Below are 20,603 nucleotides of genomic sequence, written 5' to 3' on the forward strand. Positions count from 1 at the left end.
CTGGTTGAAAAGGCAGCCAAGACGGAGGAAGTGAAAGTTGTAGCTGATGACCCTCATAATTTGTATAAGGAGTAAATGAGTTACTATACATATGGCACTTAGAAACAGTACCTGGCACATAACAAATGTCACGTAAATGTTTAATGTTATTAGAGTTAGACACACAACTAACCATAAATGCAATGTGATAAATTGTGTAAACAGGTGTGTATACCACTTCTCCGGAAGGCAGGGATGATGTCATCTCTGTATCCATGTATCTACAATTAACATATACATATGCTCACTCAAAGATGGCTAAATCAAATTCACAACATTGGATCTATGATCTTTTCAGTCTCAATGAACAGTAATGAATCTTCAGTGACAGGCTCTTGCAAGGTGCTGTATTATGACATCTGCTCATTCCACATCCTATGACTTTTCAGAAATGTTAGAAACAGCCAAGAGCTAAGCAAAGTATGCAGCAAAGTAGGAAGCCAAGAGCAACAGGCCTAGTCCACGATGAAACATTAGCCCATACACTGCCAGGTATTTTCAAACTATGCCTTACAGAGAATGACTCACTTAAAAGTCTTGCACATACAGGTCTGCTTTTAGAAATAAGTTCCCACACCTTCAGCCTTTATCACAAACAAGATTTTTCACTGATTGTACATGAAAAGCACACCATACTTACCTCACTGGTGGCCAGGCAAATTAAACATGATAACGTGTGTGAAAGCACCATGCACAGCATCTATTACACTGCAGGAGCTCAAGAAATATTTGAATCTGGATCTGAAGCACCAGCTGGAATTCCCAAGTCTCGTTATAAGAATGGAAGGGGCCAGTTTACTTCAATTTCAGCATCTTAACATGGGCACAGATGCTCTTCCAGCATCAATAGCTTTACAGGTAGTGGTTTGTTTCTCTGTTGCACAGCTGAGGGAACGCTAAGGGCTTTACATACATTAGTGGCTAATTCTCACAACAATCCTCCAAGGGAGGTTTCACTATTCTCATTTTACACATAAAGGAACAGGAGTTAAAAGGAGTTAAGTACTTGCCCAAAGTCAGCTGGTTCAACAGGAACCGGGACTCAAGGTCTATGCAATTCCCAAGTCCATGCTCTATTACACCATATTAGCTGGGGGACATAATAGAGCCTTAAAGTGTTCTAAGACCAACAGAAGCAAAACAAGTGAGCTCCAGTTTCCAGCTGGGATCTACAACCTCAGGCAACTGAAGCTACCTAACCTCTATTTCCTCATACATTACAAAAAGAAAAAGAAGTTATCTTCCAACTCTAAGTTTGATGATTCCATCACTTTTTTCCTTTCTTTACTTTCTCTTTTTCCTCCTTCCTCTGCTACCTCCTAATATGGTCCAAAATGTGTTGGATACATCTACATTTTTTAAAGAAAAGGGATCTAAAATTGCATGCAATTATAGCACTGATCTTCCAAACAGAGATTAGACGGGCATGGTTTCTTATGTACTTCAAGAGATCAATTTTTCAGTCAGCTAAAAAAAAAACACACATGGTTCTCCTTAGTAGTCGTTAGAGCAGTACTGGCTTACATGGGATAGAAATACAGTAATACACCACTTTTCAGAATTCAGGTTTCTGGCAACCCATCAGACAATTAACCAGTTCTGGGGAGAAGGGACAGCCAAGAAATATTTCCCAAAAAGACTTTCTTATATGCACACTCAATTTATAAAGGACAATAATATATTACAAGCTTTTCTCATTTTGCAATCTTATGATCAAAATTGAAAGCTAATTTCTAAGATAATGAAGGACTATATTAGAGAAATAGAGAACATTTTCCATAATAACCTATCTCCTTCTCCACCACCACCACTCTGACAAAAATGGAAAACGAAAAAAACAAACAACAAAAAAAAAGTTGTAATTCTCTAACTTACTACCTTAAAAAAAAACGGTAATGGCCGGGCGCAGTGGCTCATGCCTGTAATCCCAGCACTTTGGGAGGCCAAGGCGGGCAGATCACCTGAGGTCGGGAGTTCAAGACCAGCCTGGCCAACATGGAGAAACCCCATCTCTACTAAAAATACAAAATTAGCTGGGCGTGGTGTCGGGCGCCTGTAATCCCAGCTACTCCGGAGGCTGAGGCAGGAGAATCGCTTGAACCCGGGAGACGGAGGTTGCAGTGAGCCGAGATCACGCCATTGCACTCCAGGCTGGGTGACCAAGGGCGAGACTCCGTCTCAAAAAAAAAAAAAAAAAAAAAATGGTAAATATATAGAAACAGTAACCAACCACTTAGGAAGCCAAAAAATAAAATGGTTTTTAACTTCCAGATACTAACCCCCAGTCATGATCTGTTACTAATTCCTTACCCTCTTCTTCTCACCCAACCTGGGGTTGGGGTGGAGATCTAAAATCCTTTACAGATGTTCCATCTAATTTCCAGACAAAATTATTACCTGTTTCCACACCTGTGTCTCCTGAGTGTGTCACCTCGTTAGGTTCAATTATTCTTAAATTTCTCAGTTGAAAATCCTGGTGATTCGCCCTTAAGGAGAGAAAGAACAGGAAGTTGCAGACTTTGACCACAATAAACGTGGCAAGGCTCAGTTAGAGGGGGCATCGCTTAACTTAGCAGTTCTCTAACATGAGTCAGAAGAACTCTCACCCCCATTATCAGTGGCAGAATAAATAAAAGTTTGATGTAAAACTTGCAGGTGTAAAACATCTCCATGGCAGGTTAACCTTCTCAGTTGCAGCTTCTAGTTCATAAATTCTCACACCTCCTATTTAACTAGACTAAGAAAACTTATTTTCAATGTTTTTTCCTTACACAAGTTCTATTTGGTTCTTTTTCACATCTGCCCGTTCTTTCTTTATGGTGTCCTATTCTTTCACTCTGGTTTCTATGCCTTCTCTTTGTGCCTTCATTACTGTAGGCCCTTATTTTATAATTTCTCCCATACTTTCAAATAGATCTTGGGAGACTAACCCTCATGTTTGCTAGGTCTGCTGCCTCTCCCTCTTGGTGGTTCATTCCTTCTGCGTTTTGTGATCTTTTATTAAGAGCTTATCTTCAATAGAGGCTATTTATCTATGAGAATGTGATGGGTCCTGGTTTGTACAAGCAGTTCTGTTATTGTTTGCTTCTAAGACTTTCACATTAATTTCTTAGCTAGAAGATTTACACACAAACTTCTTGTTCCCATATGGGGATAGTCTAATGCCCTGGACACCAGGCATGAAGGTCTATATCTGCATCTGGTAACTTTCCCAGGCTCAGGTTACTAGCATACCACTCAGGCGTTAGGTTCCCTCTACATTTTTGGCACTTGAGGATTTATCTTTCTTTCAAGTTCATTCAGTCAACAAATATTTATTGAAAAATCTTCCATAATCCAGGCCCTATTCTGGACACAACAGTGAACAAAACAGACAAGATCTCTGACTTTAACAAATTAACATGGGGCAAGGCAGGGGGATGGGCAGAAGACAGGGAAGAGAAGGCAACAGACACAAAACAAGTACACAATATGTCAAGTAATAAGAACGTGTTTTGTGAAAAAAAGTAAAGCAGAGCAAGGGGAAGAAAGCATCAAGGAGGTAAGGGGAAGGATTATTTCATATGGGGTAGCCAGGGACAGCCTCTATTGTAACAGACAACATTTTAACACAGACCTAAAAAGAGTGAGGAAGCAAGCCATGTGAACGGCTAGGGGAACAATGTTCCAGGACAACAGCAAGTGCAAAGGCCATGAGGCAGGAGTATGTCTAGTTTACCTGAGGAAAAGCAAGAAGGTCAGCGCAGTGTGATTGTATCAGGGGATGGGGAGGTAAGTGGTTCAGAGACAACGTCATTGAGGCACCAGGGGGCCTACTGTGGGGCCATAGAAAAGGTTTTGAATTTTACTCAGCTATGAACTCAATTAAGTTATAATTTAACCGCATTTTTACATGTTGGTAAAGACAGAGAGGGACATATTAGCTCAGTCTACCACACGGTAAGAACCAGATAACCAGGCAGCTTTACCAATGACTCTAGGCCTGCTTTCATATGGCTGTGACTTTAGTTTTACTGGACAGAATGGGATGTTCTTAACGAGAGTAAACATATTATTCTTTCATAAAAAAGTAAGACACCCCAGTATGTCTTCTAAAATATAAATACAAATATCCTCAACAAAATACCAGCAAACGGAATCTAGAACAATATAAAAAGGATCATCATCGCCAAGTGGGTCTTATCCCAGGAATACAAGGTTGGCTCAATATATGAAAAATCAATTATTATAACAGGCCATATCAATAGAATAAAGAACAAAATCTACATGGTCTTCTCAACAAATGCAGAAAAAGCACGACAAAATCCAATGCCCCTTCAAGTTAAAAGTACTCAGCAAACTAGAAGAAAAATTCCTCAACCTGACAAAAGTTATTACAAAACCTACAGCTAACATCATTCTTAATGCTGAAAGACTGAATGCTTTCCCCTATGATCTAGGGAATGTCTACTCTTGGCAGAGTAGACAGGGATGTCTACTCTTGGCACTTCTATTCAACATTGTACCAGAAGTTCTATCTAAGGTAAGTAGGCAAGAAAATGAAACAAAAGGCATCCAGTTTAGAAAAGAAGAAGTAAAACTATCTCTATTTGCAATTGACATAATCTTGAATACAGAAAATCCTAAAGAATCCACAAACAAAATTAGAACTAATAACTGAGTTCATCAAGAATGCAGGATACAAAAATCAATATTTAAAAAATCAATTTGACTTCTATATCCTTGTAATGAACAATTCAAAAATAAAATTAAGAGAAGTCCATTTACAATATCAAAAACAAAAAAAGTTAGAAATAAATTTAACAAAAGAAGTGCAAAATGTACACCATAAAAACTAAAAAAGACTGCTGAAAGTAACTGAAGAAGACCTAAATAAACAAAAGCTATTCCATGGTCATGGATTGGAAGGTTTACTATTGGTAAGATGGCAGTAATTCCCAAATTGATCTATGGACTCAATGCATTCCCTGCCAAAATTCTAGCTAGCTTGGAGGCTGAAACTGACAAGCAGATTCTAAAATTCATATGGAAATGCAAGGGACCCAGAATAGCCAAAACAATCTTGAAAAAGAACAAAATCTTGAAAAGAACTCTTCCATCCCAATTTCAAACCTAAATACAAGACAGTGTGGTGCTAGCATAAGAATGGACTTACAAATGAGTAAAACAGAACTAACAGTCCAGAAATAAACCCTCACAACTGTCAACTGATTTTTGAGGATGCCAAAACCATTCAATGGGGAAGGAATAGTCTCTTCCACAAATGGTGCTGGGACAAGTGAATATCCACATGCAAAAGAATAAAGTTTCCAACATGGCAAAACTCCGCTTCTACAAAAAATACAAAAATTAGCCGGGCATGGTGGTGTGCACCTGTAGTCTCAGCTACTCTGGAGGCTAAGGTGGGGTGGATCACTTGAGCCCTGGAGGTCAAGGCTGCAGTGAGCCATGATAGCACCACTGCACTCCAGCTTGGGTTACAGAGCAAGACCCTGCCTCAAAAAAAAAAAAAAAAAAAAAAAAGCCCAGGCACAATGACTCACATCTGTAATCCCAGCACTTTGGGAGGCCAAGGCAGGCAGACTGCCTGAGTCCAAGGGTTTGAGACTAGCTTGGGCAACACAGCAAAACCCATCTCTACAAAATTTACAAAAATGAGCCAGGTTTGGTGGTGCACACCTGCGGTCCCAGCTACTTAGGAGGCTGAGGCAGAAGGATCGCTTAAGCCAGAGAGGTTGAGGCAGCAGTGAGCTGTGATCGCCCCACTGCAGTCTAGCCTTGGTGACACAGAGAGATCCTGTCTCAAAAAAAGAAAAATGAAGTTTAACCCACCTCATATCATATTCAAAAATTAACACAAATGGGCCGGGCACGGTGGCTCACGCCTGTAATCCCAGCACTTTGGGAGGCCGAGGCGGGCCAATCACGAGGTCAGGAGATCCAGACCATCCTGGCTAACACGGTGAAACCCTGTCTCTACTAAAAATACAAAAAATTAGCCAGGCATGGTGGCGGGCGCATGTAGCCCCAGCTACTCGGAAGGCTGAGGCAGGAGAATGGTGTGAACCCAGGAGGGGGAGCTTGCAGTGAGCTGAGATCGGGCCACTGCACTCCAGCCTGGGCGATAGAGCGAGAGAAAAGGAAAGAAAGAAAGGAAGACAGGGAGGAAGGAGAGGAAGGAAAGGAAAGAAAGGAAAGAAAGGAAAGGAGGAAGGAAGGAAGGAAGGAAGGAAGGAGAGAGAGAAAGAAAAGAAAGAAAGAAAAGGAAGGAAAGGAAGGAAAGAAAAGAAAGAAAGAAAATTAAAAAAATTAACACAAATGGATCACAGGTATGAACGTAGGCGCTAAACTGTAAAACTCTTATAGCGCAACCATAAGTCTGCCTGACCTTGGATTAGGCAATGACTTCTTAAGACACAAATCAAAAAGCACAGCAACAAAAGAAAAAAGAGATACACTGGACTTCATCAGAATTTAAAATGTTTGTGTTTCAAAGGATACCATCAAGAAAATGGATAACAACCCACAGAATGGGAGAAAACATCTGTAAATCTGTTGAGTCTAGTATCCAGAATATATAAAGAACTATTATAACTCAACAATAAAAAGACATATAACCCAATTTTAAATGGGCTAAGGATCTGAATAGACATTTCTCCAGCAAAAGTACAGAAATGACCAAGAAGTACATGAAAAGATGCTCATCATTAGTCATTAGGGAAACACAAATCGAAACCACAATGTGATACCACTTCACACCCACTAGGAAGGTTATAATAAAAAAGATTGACAGTAACAAGTGCGGGTGAGGGTATAGAAAAAATTAGAACCCTCAAACATTCCTGATGAGAATGTAAAATGGTGTAATGGCTTTGGAAAACCATTCCTAGGTACACAGTCAAGAAAATTGAAAATATATATCCTTATAAAAAGTTGTACACAAATATTCACAGCTGCATTATTTGTAACAGCCAAACTGTAGGAACAACTCAAATGCCCAACTGATAAATGGATAAATAAAAGTGTCTATCCATATAATGGAATGTTCTTTGCCAATAAAGAGAAATCACGCCAGGCGCGGTAGCTCACGCCTGTAATCCCAGCACTTTGGGAGGCTGAGACGGGCAGATCATGAGGTCAAGAGATAGAGACCATCCTGGCCAACATGGTGAAACCCCGTCTCTACTGAAAATACAAAAATTAGCTGGGTGTGGTGGTGCACATCTGTAGTCCCAGCTACTCAGGAGGCTGAGGCAGGAGAATCACTTGAACCTGGGAGGTGGAGGCTGCAGTGAGCCAAGATCGTGCCACTGCACTCCAGCCTGGCAACAGAGCAAGACTCCGTCTCATTTAAAAAAAAAAAAAGAAAAGAAAAGAAAGAAATCACACCTATGACATAGGTGAACCTTGAAAACATGCTAAGGGAAAAAGCCTAATACAAAAGACCACATAGTATATGATTCTATTCACATAAAATGTCCAGAATAGGCAAATCTGTAAAGACAGGAAGTAGACATGCAGTGTTAGTGGTTGCCAAGGGCTGAGGTGAGGAGTGACTGATTACAGGTAACAGGATTTCTTTTGGGGATGAAGAAAATGTTCTAAAATGATTGTGATGATAGTTGTACAACTCTGTGACTATACTAATAACTTGAATTGTACATTTTAACAGATAGATGAATTGTATATAAGTGAATTATATCTCAATAAAGCCATTATAAATTTTATAACATCTCTTTCTTGTGGACAGGGATACAAGTCAGATTCTCACCGAATTTCCCATTACTTCATACGTAAGTTTCTAAGATGGTAAGTAACTGATCCCAATGACTGGTTCAGACACATGACTACAGAGGTGGAAGGTTATCATTTTTTTAGAGACAGGGTCTTGCTGTGTCACTCAGGCTGGAGTGCAGTGGCACAATCTTAGCTTATGGCAGCCTCAAACTCCTGAGCTCAAGCAATTCTCCTGCCTCAATCTCCCAAAGACCTAGGACTACAGGTATGTGCCATCACACCAACCTGATTTTTTTTTTTTTAATAATTTTCTGAAGAGACAGGATCTCACCACATTGCCCAGTCTGGTCTCAAACTCCTGGCCTCAAGTGATCCTCCCACCTCAGCCTCCCAAAGTGCTGGGACTATAGGTGTGAGCCACCGTGCCTAGCCAAGGTTATCTTAAGGTAATCCTATTCATTCATTTCACAGAATAAAAAAACAAAGATAACTTACCATAGGCCATATAACTCAGTAGCTGCAAAGCCAAGACCAGAAACTAGGTCTGACAGGTGAGCTCAAACTCTCTGTGTGAGCATCAACACCTCCACCTTTCTGTCAGGATCACAGGAGCTACGAAGCAGCTCAATACTACAGCTGCTCTGCTCTTGTCGTATCTTGGTCTCCGCAGAGTCCAAGATCTATCCACCTTTCACTTGTTTGGACAGATAAAATTCTTAAGTTCTCTGTCAAAGCACAATTATCATTAAATATTAAGAACTAGAAGAATATACCTCAGGGACTATCCAACTAAATTCCCTCCTCTAGACCAGGAAACCAAGAAACAAAGATCAAATGACTGGCTCAAGGCCTCACAGCTAACTGCTGACAGAGCTAGAACCAGCATTCCAGCCTCCCAACATCCAGCTCAGTGCTCCTACCCTTCCCAGAACTTCTTCGACCTACACCTTCTCAACTTCATGATGAGCCACAAAGTGGGTAAGGGGCAAGAAGCATGCAGAGCACTTTCAATCTTTGTATAAGATGGTTATGGTAGCACTAGAAAAGGCCTTCTCCCTCTTTTTCCAAGAAATTCTGGCAGGGTTCTGAATACCTCACCCCCCTGCAACCCCCAGTTCATGGGAATCACACATGTGTAGCGTTCAGCATGGGGCAAAACAAGGAACAAGATGCTCAATCACACCTAGTGGATGAGACAAGGGTAAACTGGAACAAGTTCTAAGGTTGGGAAGTAAGCAATGTTGTCTTTGTCTACCCAGAATCCATCCCTCCTTTTGATGGGAACCTTGGTTTTCCTTTTGAGAATGTACCCTCTCCATTTCAGCCCAAGGGGTTCAAAGCAGTCTTATCCAAACACCTAACAGGCTCTGGGACCCAAAGCAGGTCAATCCCTCCCTCTGGCCATAATGATTGGTTCACAGATGAACATGAGAATTAAGGCAGCCCAGTGAGCATCAGATCAGGGACTTCTGCTCCATTAGGAAGGAGGGCTCAACTTCTCTGCTGGGGCTGTCAGCCTAGAACTGTCATAACCTGCCATAAGGAGAAAGTCTCCCTGAGAATGAAGCGGATACTGAATAAATCAGAGCCAAGAGATGATAAAGAGAAGTCTGAAGCCAATGTTGGTGGTGCTCCCGGATTCAGCCACACTAGAAGCCAGCTCAACCCCATTTTAGGTAAATCAATTTGAGTTCAGTTTCCATTACCGAAACTGAAAGAAGTGCTCACTTTTACAAGGAATGGCACTCAAATTCTACCAGTAGGGGAGGCGCCTGTGGAAAATGGCTTCCCCTCTCTCAGCCTTTCACTGGACTTTCCTTTGAGGTAAAAAAGACTCTACCAGCTGGTGTAGAAAAGACTCTTCTGCTCCTAAAAGGCTGTGAGTCTATAAATCTAGCACAGATCACCTTGGCCCCCTAAAGACCACCTGAGGCCTACAGCCTAACTCATCATTATCCACTTGCCTGACTCCATTTCCAGCACTTCACTTACAGGAAGCTCCTTCCAGATGGAAGTTCTCCACCCCTCCCACATACTTCCACAGGGTGGGTCTGGTTTTCTGCTCACCCTTAACAAGCTGTGGCAACGGCAAATCCAGGTCAAGGTAGGTTTGGGACCCCCCTACTCACAAACACAAGCAGGAGCCATGGTCTGTGTTCAGCAAGAAAGCCTGGCCATGCTGCAAAGTGAGTGCATTCATGTCTCAAGTGGTTAGCAGGTGGGTGACCCCTTGGGGATGGCCAGGGAGTCTGGCCTGTGGCCTCCATGAACTCTGAACACCTCTCTCCGTCTCCCACTTTGTCAGAGGCTCTGATAAGTACATCCTGGTTATGGCAGGGGAATAAACTAAAACATGTTTAACTTGAGGCCGGGAAATTATCTGTCTCACCCTCCTATGCCCAAGGAGAGCCCAGGGCAGGCTACTGGGGGGATTTTCCTGGAGATTATACCAAAATATTCCCTTACACAGCCTCTGAAACCATTTGGGTGGGGAGGGGCCCGCGACCGTCTATCCTTGTGGCGGTGACAGATCAGTAGAGTGAATTGCAGGAGTCAGTATTGTCGAGATAGTAACTTGAGGTTTAGATTCCTGGGTAACAGAAGCGAGGGCAGAGGCTCGCCCACCTCCCCAGACACGAAGAGGGGCCAACTTCCTCCAAGAGCGGGGCCTTCCCGCGGGCCAGGAACTGTGACGGCCGCCGCCCTCTCAGGCCGAGTGCAGCAGTTCCGCGGGCACACGCGTCCAGGAACCAGACTCGGGCCGCCCCGTGCCCACCGACCCTCCGGAAACGAACCGGATCTCGCCCGGCCTCATGGACCCCCTCCCCCGGCTCCTGTTCCGGGGCTCCGGCGAGCGCGGCCCTCGCCAGACTGCGGCAGGCCGGGCTCCTCACCCGCGCGTCCCAGCCCGCCGAGGTGCAACACGCGCGGCCGCGCAGCGAGGGCTGCACGCTGCCCGGACGCCGGCTCCCGGCGGAGTGCCCTCACCTTACTCGCGGTGGCTTTCTGGAGGCTGCCATTCGGCGGTGACGTGCCCCAGCCCACGTCAGGGGAGCGCAGACCAGCTGATCACCCGCGGAAGGGCCGGCGCGAAGGAGACGCGAGAGCGGGCGGGCGGGCGGGCTAGCGCCGGGTCGGCCACGCCCTCGCCCGTGGCGGGCGCTGGCGCCGCGGCCCCGCCCACACGCAGGCCCCGCCCACACTCCTGGAGCTGGGGTTCGCGGCCGCAGCGCCTGCGGCCCAGAGCGGGGCCTGCTCTTCCACACCAGTCCGCATTGCCTCTCCCTGCAGCGAGCGGGGAAAGGACGCAGTGCTGCTGAGTGTCTTCATTTTTGTTCGTTTTTGTCGTCATTCCTCAAAGAGGAAAAAGGGCTTTGCCGAATAAAGGGGCTACTGTCCCAGGGATTTTCCGGCTTAATTTAGGAGGGCTGAGAAGAGAGGGACGTGGCCGGCTCCGGAAGAACCTCGACCTGGTCTTCGAGGCTTTGGAACAGGGTCTCAAGCTTTAGAAATGTCCCCAAAAGTATGTTCCCAGAGAGCTTCAAAATCCAGCTCTCCGCTCCGCTTGGATAGTAAATAGCCCCTTCAAACTTAACGTCCAAACGGAACTCCTGGAACTCCCAATGCACCGAAGCAAAGCAAAAACGTTCTCCACCAGTCTTCTTTGCCATCTCAATCAATGGCTACTCTATTCTTAAGAGGCAAAAATTTAGGAATCCTCCCTGCCTCTTCTCTTTCACACCCCACATCTAATCTGCCAGCAAAATCTTGTTGGCCCTGCCTCCAAAATAGACCCCTAATCTGGCCGTGTCACACCACCTCCACCTCCTACCCTCTGATGTGCATCAGAGGGTTGTACCACCCCACCCGTGTGGTTACAGCAGCCCCCCAAATATCCCCTCACCATCCCGCACCTGCACAGTCCAGCCTGAACAAAGCCGCCAGACCAGTCCTTTGAAGCGTGACACCAAGTCACTTCTTTGCTCAGCACTTTCCATTAATTCCTCGTTTCACGCAGGATAAAAGCTCCATTTGATCTACCCCCAGCCACATTTCCTCCTGTTCTCACCTTCCTCACTCTTCTTCAGCTGAAATGGCCTCCTGGCTCTCCTTGAAAAAGCAGGGTACACTCATGTCCCAGGGCTTTTGGACTTGCTCATCCCCCAAATATTGAGGTTTCCTTCCTCATTTTCCTTCAAGTCTTTGTTCAAGTATCACCTACCCTGACCATCCTATTTAAATTTGTAAATCATTCCAATATTCCTAATCCGCCTTACCCTACTTCGTTTTTTCCATAGCACTTACCAGCTTTTAACAGGATTCTTTTAATGTACTTATGTGTACTGTATTCTTCCCCCTCTCCTGCCACCACCCACGCACACAACATAACCATCAGTGCAGATTGTTTCTGTTTTGTTTAATGATGAACAATACCTAACATGTCATAAGTTCTCGTTATATATTTTCTGCAGAAATGAATGTTTCAGAATGTGCACTCCTCAAAAGCAGGGATGGTGGCTCTCTTGTTCATTGTTATATCCCTGGTGCTTAGAACAACACCTGGCACTAAATGAAAGTGACCACATTTTTTTAAAGGTGATTGGCACCTCCTCCTGCTTTGACCTTGGTGTAAGGCCTAATATACCTGTATCAGCTAGGTTCTGCTACCTGCAAGAACTCAAAGTCGTTATTGAATAAGCATTTAGGCAAGCCGAATTAGACTGTGTAGTTAAAGCATGAAAAAACTAAAGATGTGCTTCCTGGGAAAGCAGCACACATCTGTTGCATTTCCCCAAATTTATGAAGCCAAAAACAGAGAGATTGTAAATAAAATACTGGTTCCAGCCCACATCTGAAAGCTGGTGGGAAAAATCAAGTTATAAGAGAAAACGAGGTAAGAGAGAGAGAGATAAGTGAAACTTAAGGGGGACAGGTATTTAATAATCACATTGCCTAAAAGAAAAGGAGTTGGCTCAGAATTTATGGCATCCAGCTTCAGGGGAGAGAGAGAAATACCTTGCATTCCCTGAGCTGGATTTGAGTTCCTGTTTGCAAGATAAAAAAAGGAACCCTTTCCCCTCTTGAAGTTTTTTTGTTTGTTTGTTTTTTGAGATGGAGTTTTGCTCTTTTTGCCCAGGCTGGAGTACAATGGCACAATCTCAGCTCACTGCAACCTCTGCCTCCCGGCTTCAAGCAATTCTCCTGCCTCAGCCTCCTAAGTAGGTGGGATTACAGGCATGCACCACCACACCCGGCTAATTTTTTGTATTTAGTAGAGACGGAGTTTCACCATGTTGGTCAGGCTGGTCTTGAACTCCTTGGCCTCGACCTTCCAAAGTGCTGGGATTACAGGCATGACCCACTGTGCCCGGCCTCCCTCTTGAAGTTCTAACAAGAGAACCTCCGGAGAAGTTATAGCACTGAATTACCATGAGAGAATGAGAACACTAGGAGTTATATAGGTTCTTCTCCTGGCTCTACAGTCCTTGCATCCTCAAAGAAGTGGAACAGTCACACTGCCTGACATTTATTGAAGGTTATGTGTCTAACCCACAACAAACCAATGGGTGAAGGACTCTTATCCTCATTTTACTGGTTGAGGAGACTGAAATTTGCAGAGGTTAAGCCCCTTGCCCAAAGTCCCTGAGCTAGTAAGTGGTGGTACTGTAACATACATTCAGACAGCAGGATGGATTCTTAGCCTGACACTTAATCGCGAAGTTATCTGGAAGGGACCCTAGAGGCGGCCTCATCCAGTCTCCTAGCCCACACAGCAGAAAGAGGGAGACAGCTGGTTTTGGCATTCACACCCAGACCGGGTGGGTCTTAGATGTAGCCAGAAATATTAAATGCGTGGAAATATGTTGGGTTGAATTGTGACCTCAAAAATTCATATGTTGAAGCTCTAACCCCTAGTACTTTCGAATGTGATCTTATTTGGCAATAGGATCAGTGCAGATGTAATTAATTAAAATGCAGTCATATTAGAGTAGGAAGGATCCCTAATCCAATATGACGTGTCTTTATTTAAAACAGAAAAAGAAATCACACTGTGCACACAGGAAGAACACCATGTGAACACGAAAGCAGAGATCAGGACGATACATCTACAAGCCACAAACACCAGGACTGCCGAAAGCTAGGACAGAGCCATGGAACAGATTCTCCCTCACAGCCCTCGGAGTGAACTAACCCTGTGGGTATCTTGATCTTGGACTTCCAGCCCTCCAGAACAATGAGACAACAAATTTGTTTTCAAATCACCCAGTTTGTGTTGCTTTGTTACCAAAGCCCTAGGAAACCAATACAAAACAAGTTCCAAATGTCCGTGTATAGATTGTGGACCTGTGTTTTGGGCCACCCGATATTCATTCATTCTCCTTCTGATAACCATCCTCCCAATTCCCTCTGGGGCCCACCTCTCCCTACTTCCCTGCTTTCCCCATTCTCAATGTATGTTATCCTAGTGCAACACTTGGATTCCAAGAGTGTATCATATAACTCAGGCATAAGCTACAATGATAGGATCAGATATTGCTATGGGAATAGAGTCTTGTTTTCTTCTGCCAGCCAAGATCCTGGATGCATATACTCGAACTGCTGCCTCTATGTGCAACATGTGAATGGCACCAAGGCAGCAGAAGACAGAGCAAATAGAAAGGGGAGAAGCAGACCTCAGAACATTATTTGAGTGCTGCATCCCGCGACACCTTAAACCAGATGTCCCACTGGATTTTACTTAAGTAACCATCTGTACAATTGAATTTTATGCATGAGTAGATATCATTTTATTAATGTAGACAATCATGAACTAACAAAGGGAAAAAGTAAATTATAAAACAATATAATATCCCTTTTTTTGTTTTTGTTTTTTTGTTTTTTGAGACAGAGTCTTGCTCTGTCACTCAGGCTGGAGTGCAGTGGCACAGTCTCGGCTCACTGCAAGCTCCGCCTCCTGGGTTCACACCAATCTCCTGCCTCAGCCTCCCGACTAGCTGGGACTACAGGCTCCCGCCACCACACCTGGCTAATTTTTTGTATTTGTAGTAGAGACGGGGTTTCACCGTGTTAGCCAGGATGGTCTCGATCTCCTGACCTTGTGATCTGCCCACCTCGGCCTCCCAAAATGCTGGGATTACAGGCATGAGCCACTGTGCCTGGCCAATATCCCACTTTTATAACATATCCATAACTATGTATACTGATATAGATATATAGATACAGAGTCTTTTGGGAGGGAGAGACAGGGTCTTGTTCTGTCACCCAGGCTGGAGTGCAGTGGTGTGATCACAGCTCACTGCAGCCTCGACCTCCCAGGCTCAAGCAATCCTCCCACCTTAACCTTCTGAATAGCTGGGACCATAGGCACACACCACCACACCCAGCTAATTTTTTTTCCTTTGGTAGAAATAGGGTCTCCCTATGTTGCCCAGCCTTGGTCTCAAACTCCTGGGCTCAAGCAATCCTCCCGCCTCAGCCTCCCAAAGTGTTAGGATTATAGGCACGAGCCATTACACCCAGCGTAAGTACTTTTTTAGAATAAAAGGAAAGTGATCCACAAAATCTTAGTGCATATCTTGAGGTGGCAGAACTTGGGCTGATTTTAATTTTGCCATTTTTTTGAGATTTTTTTTATTAACAAGAAACTCAAAGTACTAATAATTTCTCTGGCCCTTACTCCTTGGAAGGCAGAGCAAAGGAACTCGTTTTGTACTCCAAATCCAAGCACTACAAGTAATAGTAGCCCTCTAGTATTCAATTTGATAATTGGTTGATGACCTGACCACTTATTGAAACAGGAGCAACATCTCTTGATAAACTCCCAGATGAGAGCACTAAAAAAAATAGAAATCCCTGTAGGAGATCAAACAAACTTATAGCTTTAGAGGAAAGTTTTAACCTTTTCAAACATTTCAGTTTGTTCTAATAAAATTGATAGTTACAAGAACAGTGATGAGTGAAGCTCTCATAAATCATTATAACATGGCCTTATTTTTTGTAAAGTTAACTAAAAGATAGGCTTGAGGTTGCACCCTAGAAAGGAATGGGAGAAGACAAGCCAACTTTCAGGATTGTAGAGTCTGCCAAAACAATGTACTGTAAATTAAGGGTGGGAGAATGCATTTGGCTCAGTTCAGAATCTACTCACCCTTTGTATTCAATGAAAACTGAACTCAGACCTTTTGATATCTGAGTTCCATTTACTCTTGGCAAAGTTCAATTCTCTGGCTCAAATTTTTTAAAAAGCCCTTTAAGAGGCCCAGAGGGTTTCTTGAACATCAAATGTTTCTTGCACAAACAACATATTGATGAGCTAAGTGCAAATGAATTAGAAACATACAGAGTAAGTGTTCTTTGAAACACACAGACCCTCCCACCCTATGAGGGAAAAGACTCAAGGAAGCTCTATGGCAGTCTCTTCCTTTAAGGAGTATTCCTTTCACCATAATTTATCCCCTCCTCAAGAAGCCTTTGGGGGACCTTTGCAAAATATGGGAAAGGGAAGAGAGTATATCCAGCTGTTCATGATGTTGACTTCTCACAATCCCTTCCAAGCTATGTCTTCAAAACTGGGCTTTGGAGAGGGGCAGCACAGCCTAGAGGTCAAGGTCAAGAGACAAATTCTGACTCTGTTTCTGCCGCTAAATAAATGTGTGACTATAGAACTGGCAGAGCACCCTTTCTTCTGGTTTCTTAAGGTGTTGGGCTTGACAAATGCCTTCCAGTCTGACTATGCAGTAATCAAATCCCATATGTTTTCTTTGACCCTGAGTATATATTTTTTCTTTTCTTTTCTTTTTTTTTTTTTTTTTGACAGAGTCAGAGACAGAGTCTCACTATGTTGTCCAGGCTGGAGTGCAGTGGCATGATCTCAGCTCACCACAACCTCCACCTCCAAGGTTCAAGCGATCCTCCTGCCTCAGCCTCCCGAGTAGTTGGGACTACAGGAGTGTGCCACCACGCCAGGCTAATTTTTGTATTTTTTAGTAGAGACGGGGTTTCGGCATGTTGGCCAGGCTGGTTTTAAACTCCTAATTTCAGGTGATCCACCCACCTCAGCCTTCCAAAGTGCTGGGATTACACTATGCTCAGCACTACATTCTCTTTTTAATAACAGCTTTATTGGAATACAATTCAGTGCTATACACAGAGCCAATTTAAAGTGTGCAATTCAATGGTTTTTACTATATGCACAGAATTGTGCAAGCATCACCACAATTTTAGAACATTTCATCACTCCAAAAAGAAATTCATACCCTAGGGCAGTCACTCCCCATTTCCCCCTGTCCTCTCCACCCTAGGCAACTGCTAATGTACTTTCTGTCTCTATAGATTTGCCTCTCTGGACATTTCATAAAAATGGTATCATTTAATATCTGGTCTTTTGTGACTGACCTCTTTCATTTAGCATAGCATTTTCAAGATGTATCCATGTTGTAGGATGTATCAGTACTTGATTCCTTTTTATTACCAAATATGCCAATTAAAATTCCATCGTACAGAATATTACTTTGTTTATCCATTCATCAGTTGATGGACATTTGGGTTGCTTCCACTTTTGGATATTGTGAAGAATGTTTCTATGACAATTCATGAGCAAGCTTTTGTGTGGACATGTGTTTTCATTTATCTTGAGTATATACCTAGGAGAGAAAATACGGAGTCATATGGTCACTTTTTGTTTAACCCCTTGTGGGAAACTTTTGGACTGTTTTCCAAAGTGGCTACACCATTCCCAGCAGCACTGTTTGGGGGTTCCAACTTCACATCCTCATCCATACTTGTTTTCTTTTTTTCAATTCCAGCCATCCTAGTGGATATGAAGTATTATTTCAAGTAGTATTGTGGTTTCAATTTCCGTTTCCCTGATGCTAACGATGTTGAGCCTCTTTTCATGTGTTTGTTCACCATCTATATGTCTTTGTTGGAGAAATGTTTAGTCAGATCCCTTTCCCATTTTAAATTGGGTTATTAGGTTTTTTTGATTATTGAGTTGTAAGCGTTCTTTATATATTCTAGATGCAAGTCCCTTATCAATTATATAATATGCAAATACTTTCTCCCAATCTATGGGCTATTCCATTTCTTTTAAAATTCTAATTAGATGGAAACATTCAAAGAGGAATATTTCACTATTTAAAAATCCGTGACGGGCGCGGTGGCTCACGCCTGTAATCCCAGCACTTTAGGAGGATGAGGCGGACGGATCATCTGAGGTCAGGAGTTCGAGACCAGCCTGAACAACATGAAGAAACCCCATCTCTACTAAAAATACAAAATTAGCCGGGTGTGGTGGCACCTGCCTGTAATCCCAGCTACTCAGGAAAGCTAAGGCAGGAGAATCGCTTGAACCTGGGAGGCGGAGGTTGCAGTGAGTGCAGATCGCGCCATTGCACTCCAGCCTGGGACACAAGAGTGAAACTCCGTCTCAAAATAAAATAAAATAAAAAATAAAAATAAAAATAAAAATCTGTGTCTTCGGTCTCTTTTGAAAAATCAGAAGGTTGGTTTGGCAATACTGGTCTTTCCTTCCATACAGTAACAAGGAACATGAACAGCGTAGGGACTGGCCCCATGAAATGGGACAGAGAGCCCTCCATTTAACCACTTACACTGTTCTACTTTACCTGCCAGACCACTATTGATGTCCAAATTTGTGACTCCTCCTCCTGGAGAATCTGACAAACATGGCCTGGATTTCAACTTCACTGAAATTGCCCTTGCAATTAAGCTAAGGTAACTACTTCTTGTCAGAATGGTTTCACCTTTCGCACCTAAACATAGAATCCCCCAAACTTAACACCAGCTAGCAAGTCCCCACTCTTCTTGTTTTGCAATTTGGATTTTGCAAGGCATGGGGCAACTCACTGGGGCTTGGCAGAGCCCCCAGAATTCTGGCAGCCCTGTGTGTACTGATGTCATGAGTGTCCCTTGCCACAATGCATCCTCATTACTAACTCGAATCTGCCAAACTCAAACAATTGGAGCTGAAAAACAGAGTAACAGGCTGCCTGAGCTGCAAAACAGTGCATAAAAATACTCAGAAAAACAATTAGTGCCTAGGACCATATCCAAGAATGAAAATCACTATTTATTATTGTTAATCATCCCTTTCCCTGATCACAATTTGCCTGCTAAAAGCAGACCCTTCTCAAAATACAATGAGTAGTTCTAAAAGATATCTTAGTAATATAACCTAGTCATATATATTCTTTTCCTTAGTTTCTCATTAACCTTTGTTTAACGTTTTATTCATCTACTCCTTCAATTTAATAACCTTTTTACCCTTATTTTTTCTTTTTTAAACAGCTTTATTGAGATATTAGTTCTCATTACCATTCAATTTGCCTCTTTAAAGTGTCCAATTCATGTCTTTTATTATATTCAGAGTTTTACAACCATCCCCACAGGCATTTTTAGGGTTTTGTTTTTTTTGTTTGTTTTGCGACAGAGTCTCACTCTGTTGCCCAGACTGGAGTGCAGTGGTTCGATCTCGGCTCACTGCAACCTCTGCCTCCCGGGTTCAAGCGATTCTCCTGCCTCAGCCTCCCAAGTAGCTGGGATTACAAGCGTCTGCCACCATGCCTGGCTAATTTTTGTATTTTTAGTAGAGACGGGTTTTCACCATGTTGGCCAGGCTGGTCTCAAACTCCTGACCTCAGGTGATCTTCCTGCCTTGGCCTCCCAAAGTGCTGGGATTACAGTCATGAGCCAGTGTGCCCAGCCAATTTTAGGACATTTTTATCACCCCAAAAAGAAATCTCATATCCTTTAGCATCACTCTTCTTTCCTCCCATCCTCCCCAGCCACAGGCAACCACTAATGGGCTTTCTATCTCTATAGAGTTGCCTCTTCTAAGCATTTCAGATAAATGAAATCCTACAACATATCATGCTCTGTGACTGGCCTCTTTCACTTATCATAGTGTTCTCAAGATTCATCTGTAATGTAGCATTCATCAATACTTCATTCCTTTTTTGCAGAATAATATTCCACTGTATGAATGTACCACATTTTACTTATCCATTCAAATGGACTTTTAGGTTGTTTCTACTTCTTGGCTGTTATGAATAATGCTGTGAAAACATTTGTGCATAAGTTTTTTTGTAGGTAGATTTCATTTTTCTTGGATAAATACCTAGGATGGAATTTCTGAGTCATAGGGTAACTCTATGCCTAACATTTTGAATAACTGATGAACTGTTTTTTTTAAAGTGGCTGCACCTTTCCCACCAGCAATGCCTATTCTTATTACTCTTTATTAATATATTTGTTTTCTTTTTTCCATCAACTGTCCCCAGATTTCAAATGAAATTCCTAATTGCTTTTGCCATTGGGGAAGTGGAGTGGCATTTAATTTTAGAGTGAACCCTTCTTTAGCCTCTCCTGTTAAGGACTCCGTTGGAAAAATCACACTTCAAGGGTCCCTTCACTCTTGTAAATCAGAATTGTTACCACAGTGCTACTTAAGCCAAAGTCTCTAAGTATCTAGCCTAGGTATTTTAGATACAAACAAAATAAAGTAATTCAATCATTTAAAGGCATAGACGTGGAAATTTGGAACTAGAAGGGGCCCTAAGGATTCCTTCATCAATGCCTTCATTTTATACATAAAGATGCTCTAACCAAACCGAGATTCATGTGAGCAAGGCCACACAGCTGCTTATTAGAGAACAAGACTGAAACCCAGGTCTTCTGATTCCCCTCTATTCCTCTGATCAGTTCACCCTATAGTCTCTCAGCCAGCTGTGCTTAGCAAACACTGGTGCAATTATAATTCCAAGAGCAAGGGCTGCATTCATACATACAACAGAGTGGAGAATTAG

The 20,603-nt window shown here is 43.0% G+C and overlaps 1 protein-coding gene across 4 annotated transcripts in view; it reads right to left on the bottom strand.

Annotated features, from left to right (window-relative positions):
- Positions 1 to 10,948, bottom strand: part of XPNPEP1 (X-prolyl aminopeptidase 1) — a 58,766-nt gene extending 47,818 nt beyond the window's left edge. Inside the window, exons 1-2 of one of the 4 annotated variants that reach the window (XM_003825561.4) lie at positions 10,765 to 10,948; positions 2,437 to 2,525 (exon numbers count right to left, since the gene is read on the bottom strand). In XM_003825561.4, the coding sequence (XP_003825609.2) occupies positions 2,437 to 2,525; positions 10,765 to 10,796 (121 nt within the window). In that variant the 5' untranslated portion in view covers positions 10,797 to 10,948. The other 3 variants (XM_034931443.4, XM_008950891.4, XM_034931444.3) reach the window with 3 other exon arrangements.
- Between the last annotated feature and the right edge of the window lie 9,655 nt (positions 10,949 to 20,603).

This window comes from Pan paniscus, chromosome 8, assembly GCF_029289425.2.
Source record: "Pan paniscus chromosome 8, NHGRI_mPanPan1-v2.0_pri, whole genome shotgun sequence".
Classification (NCBI taxonomy): Eukaryota; Metazoa; Chordata; class Mammalia; order Primates; family Hominidae; genus Pan; species Pan paniscus.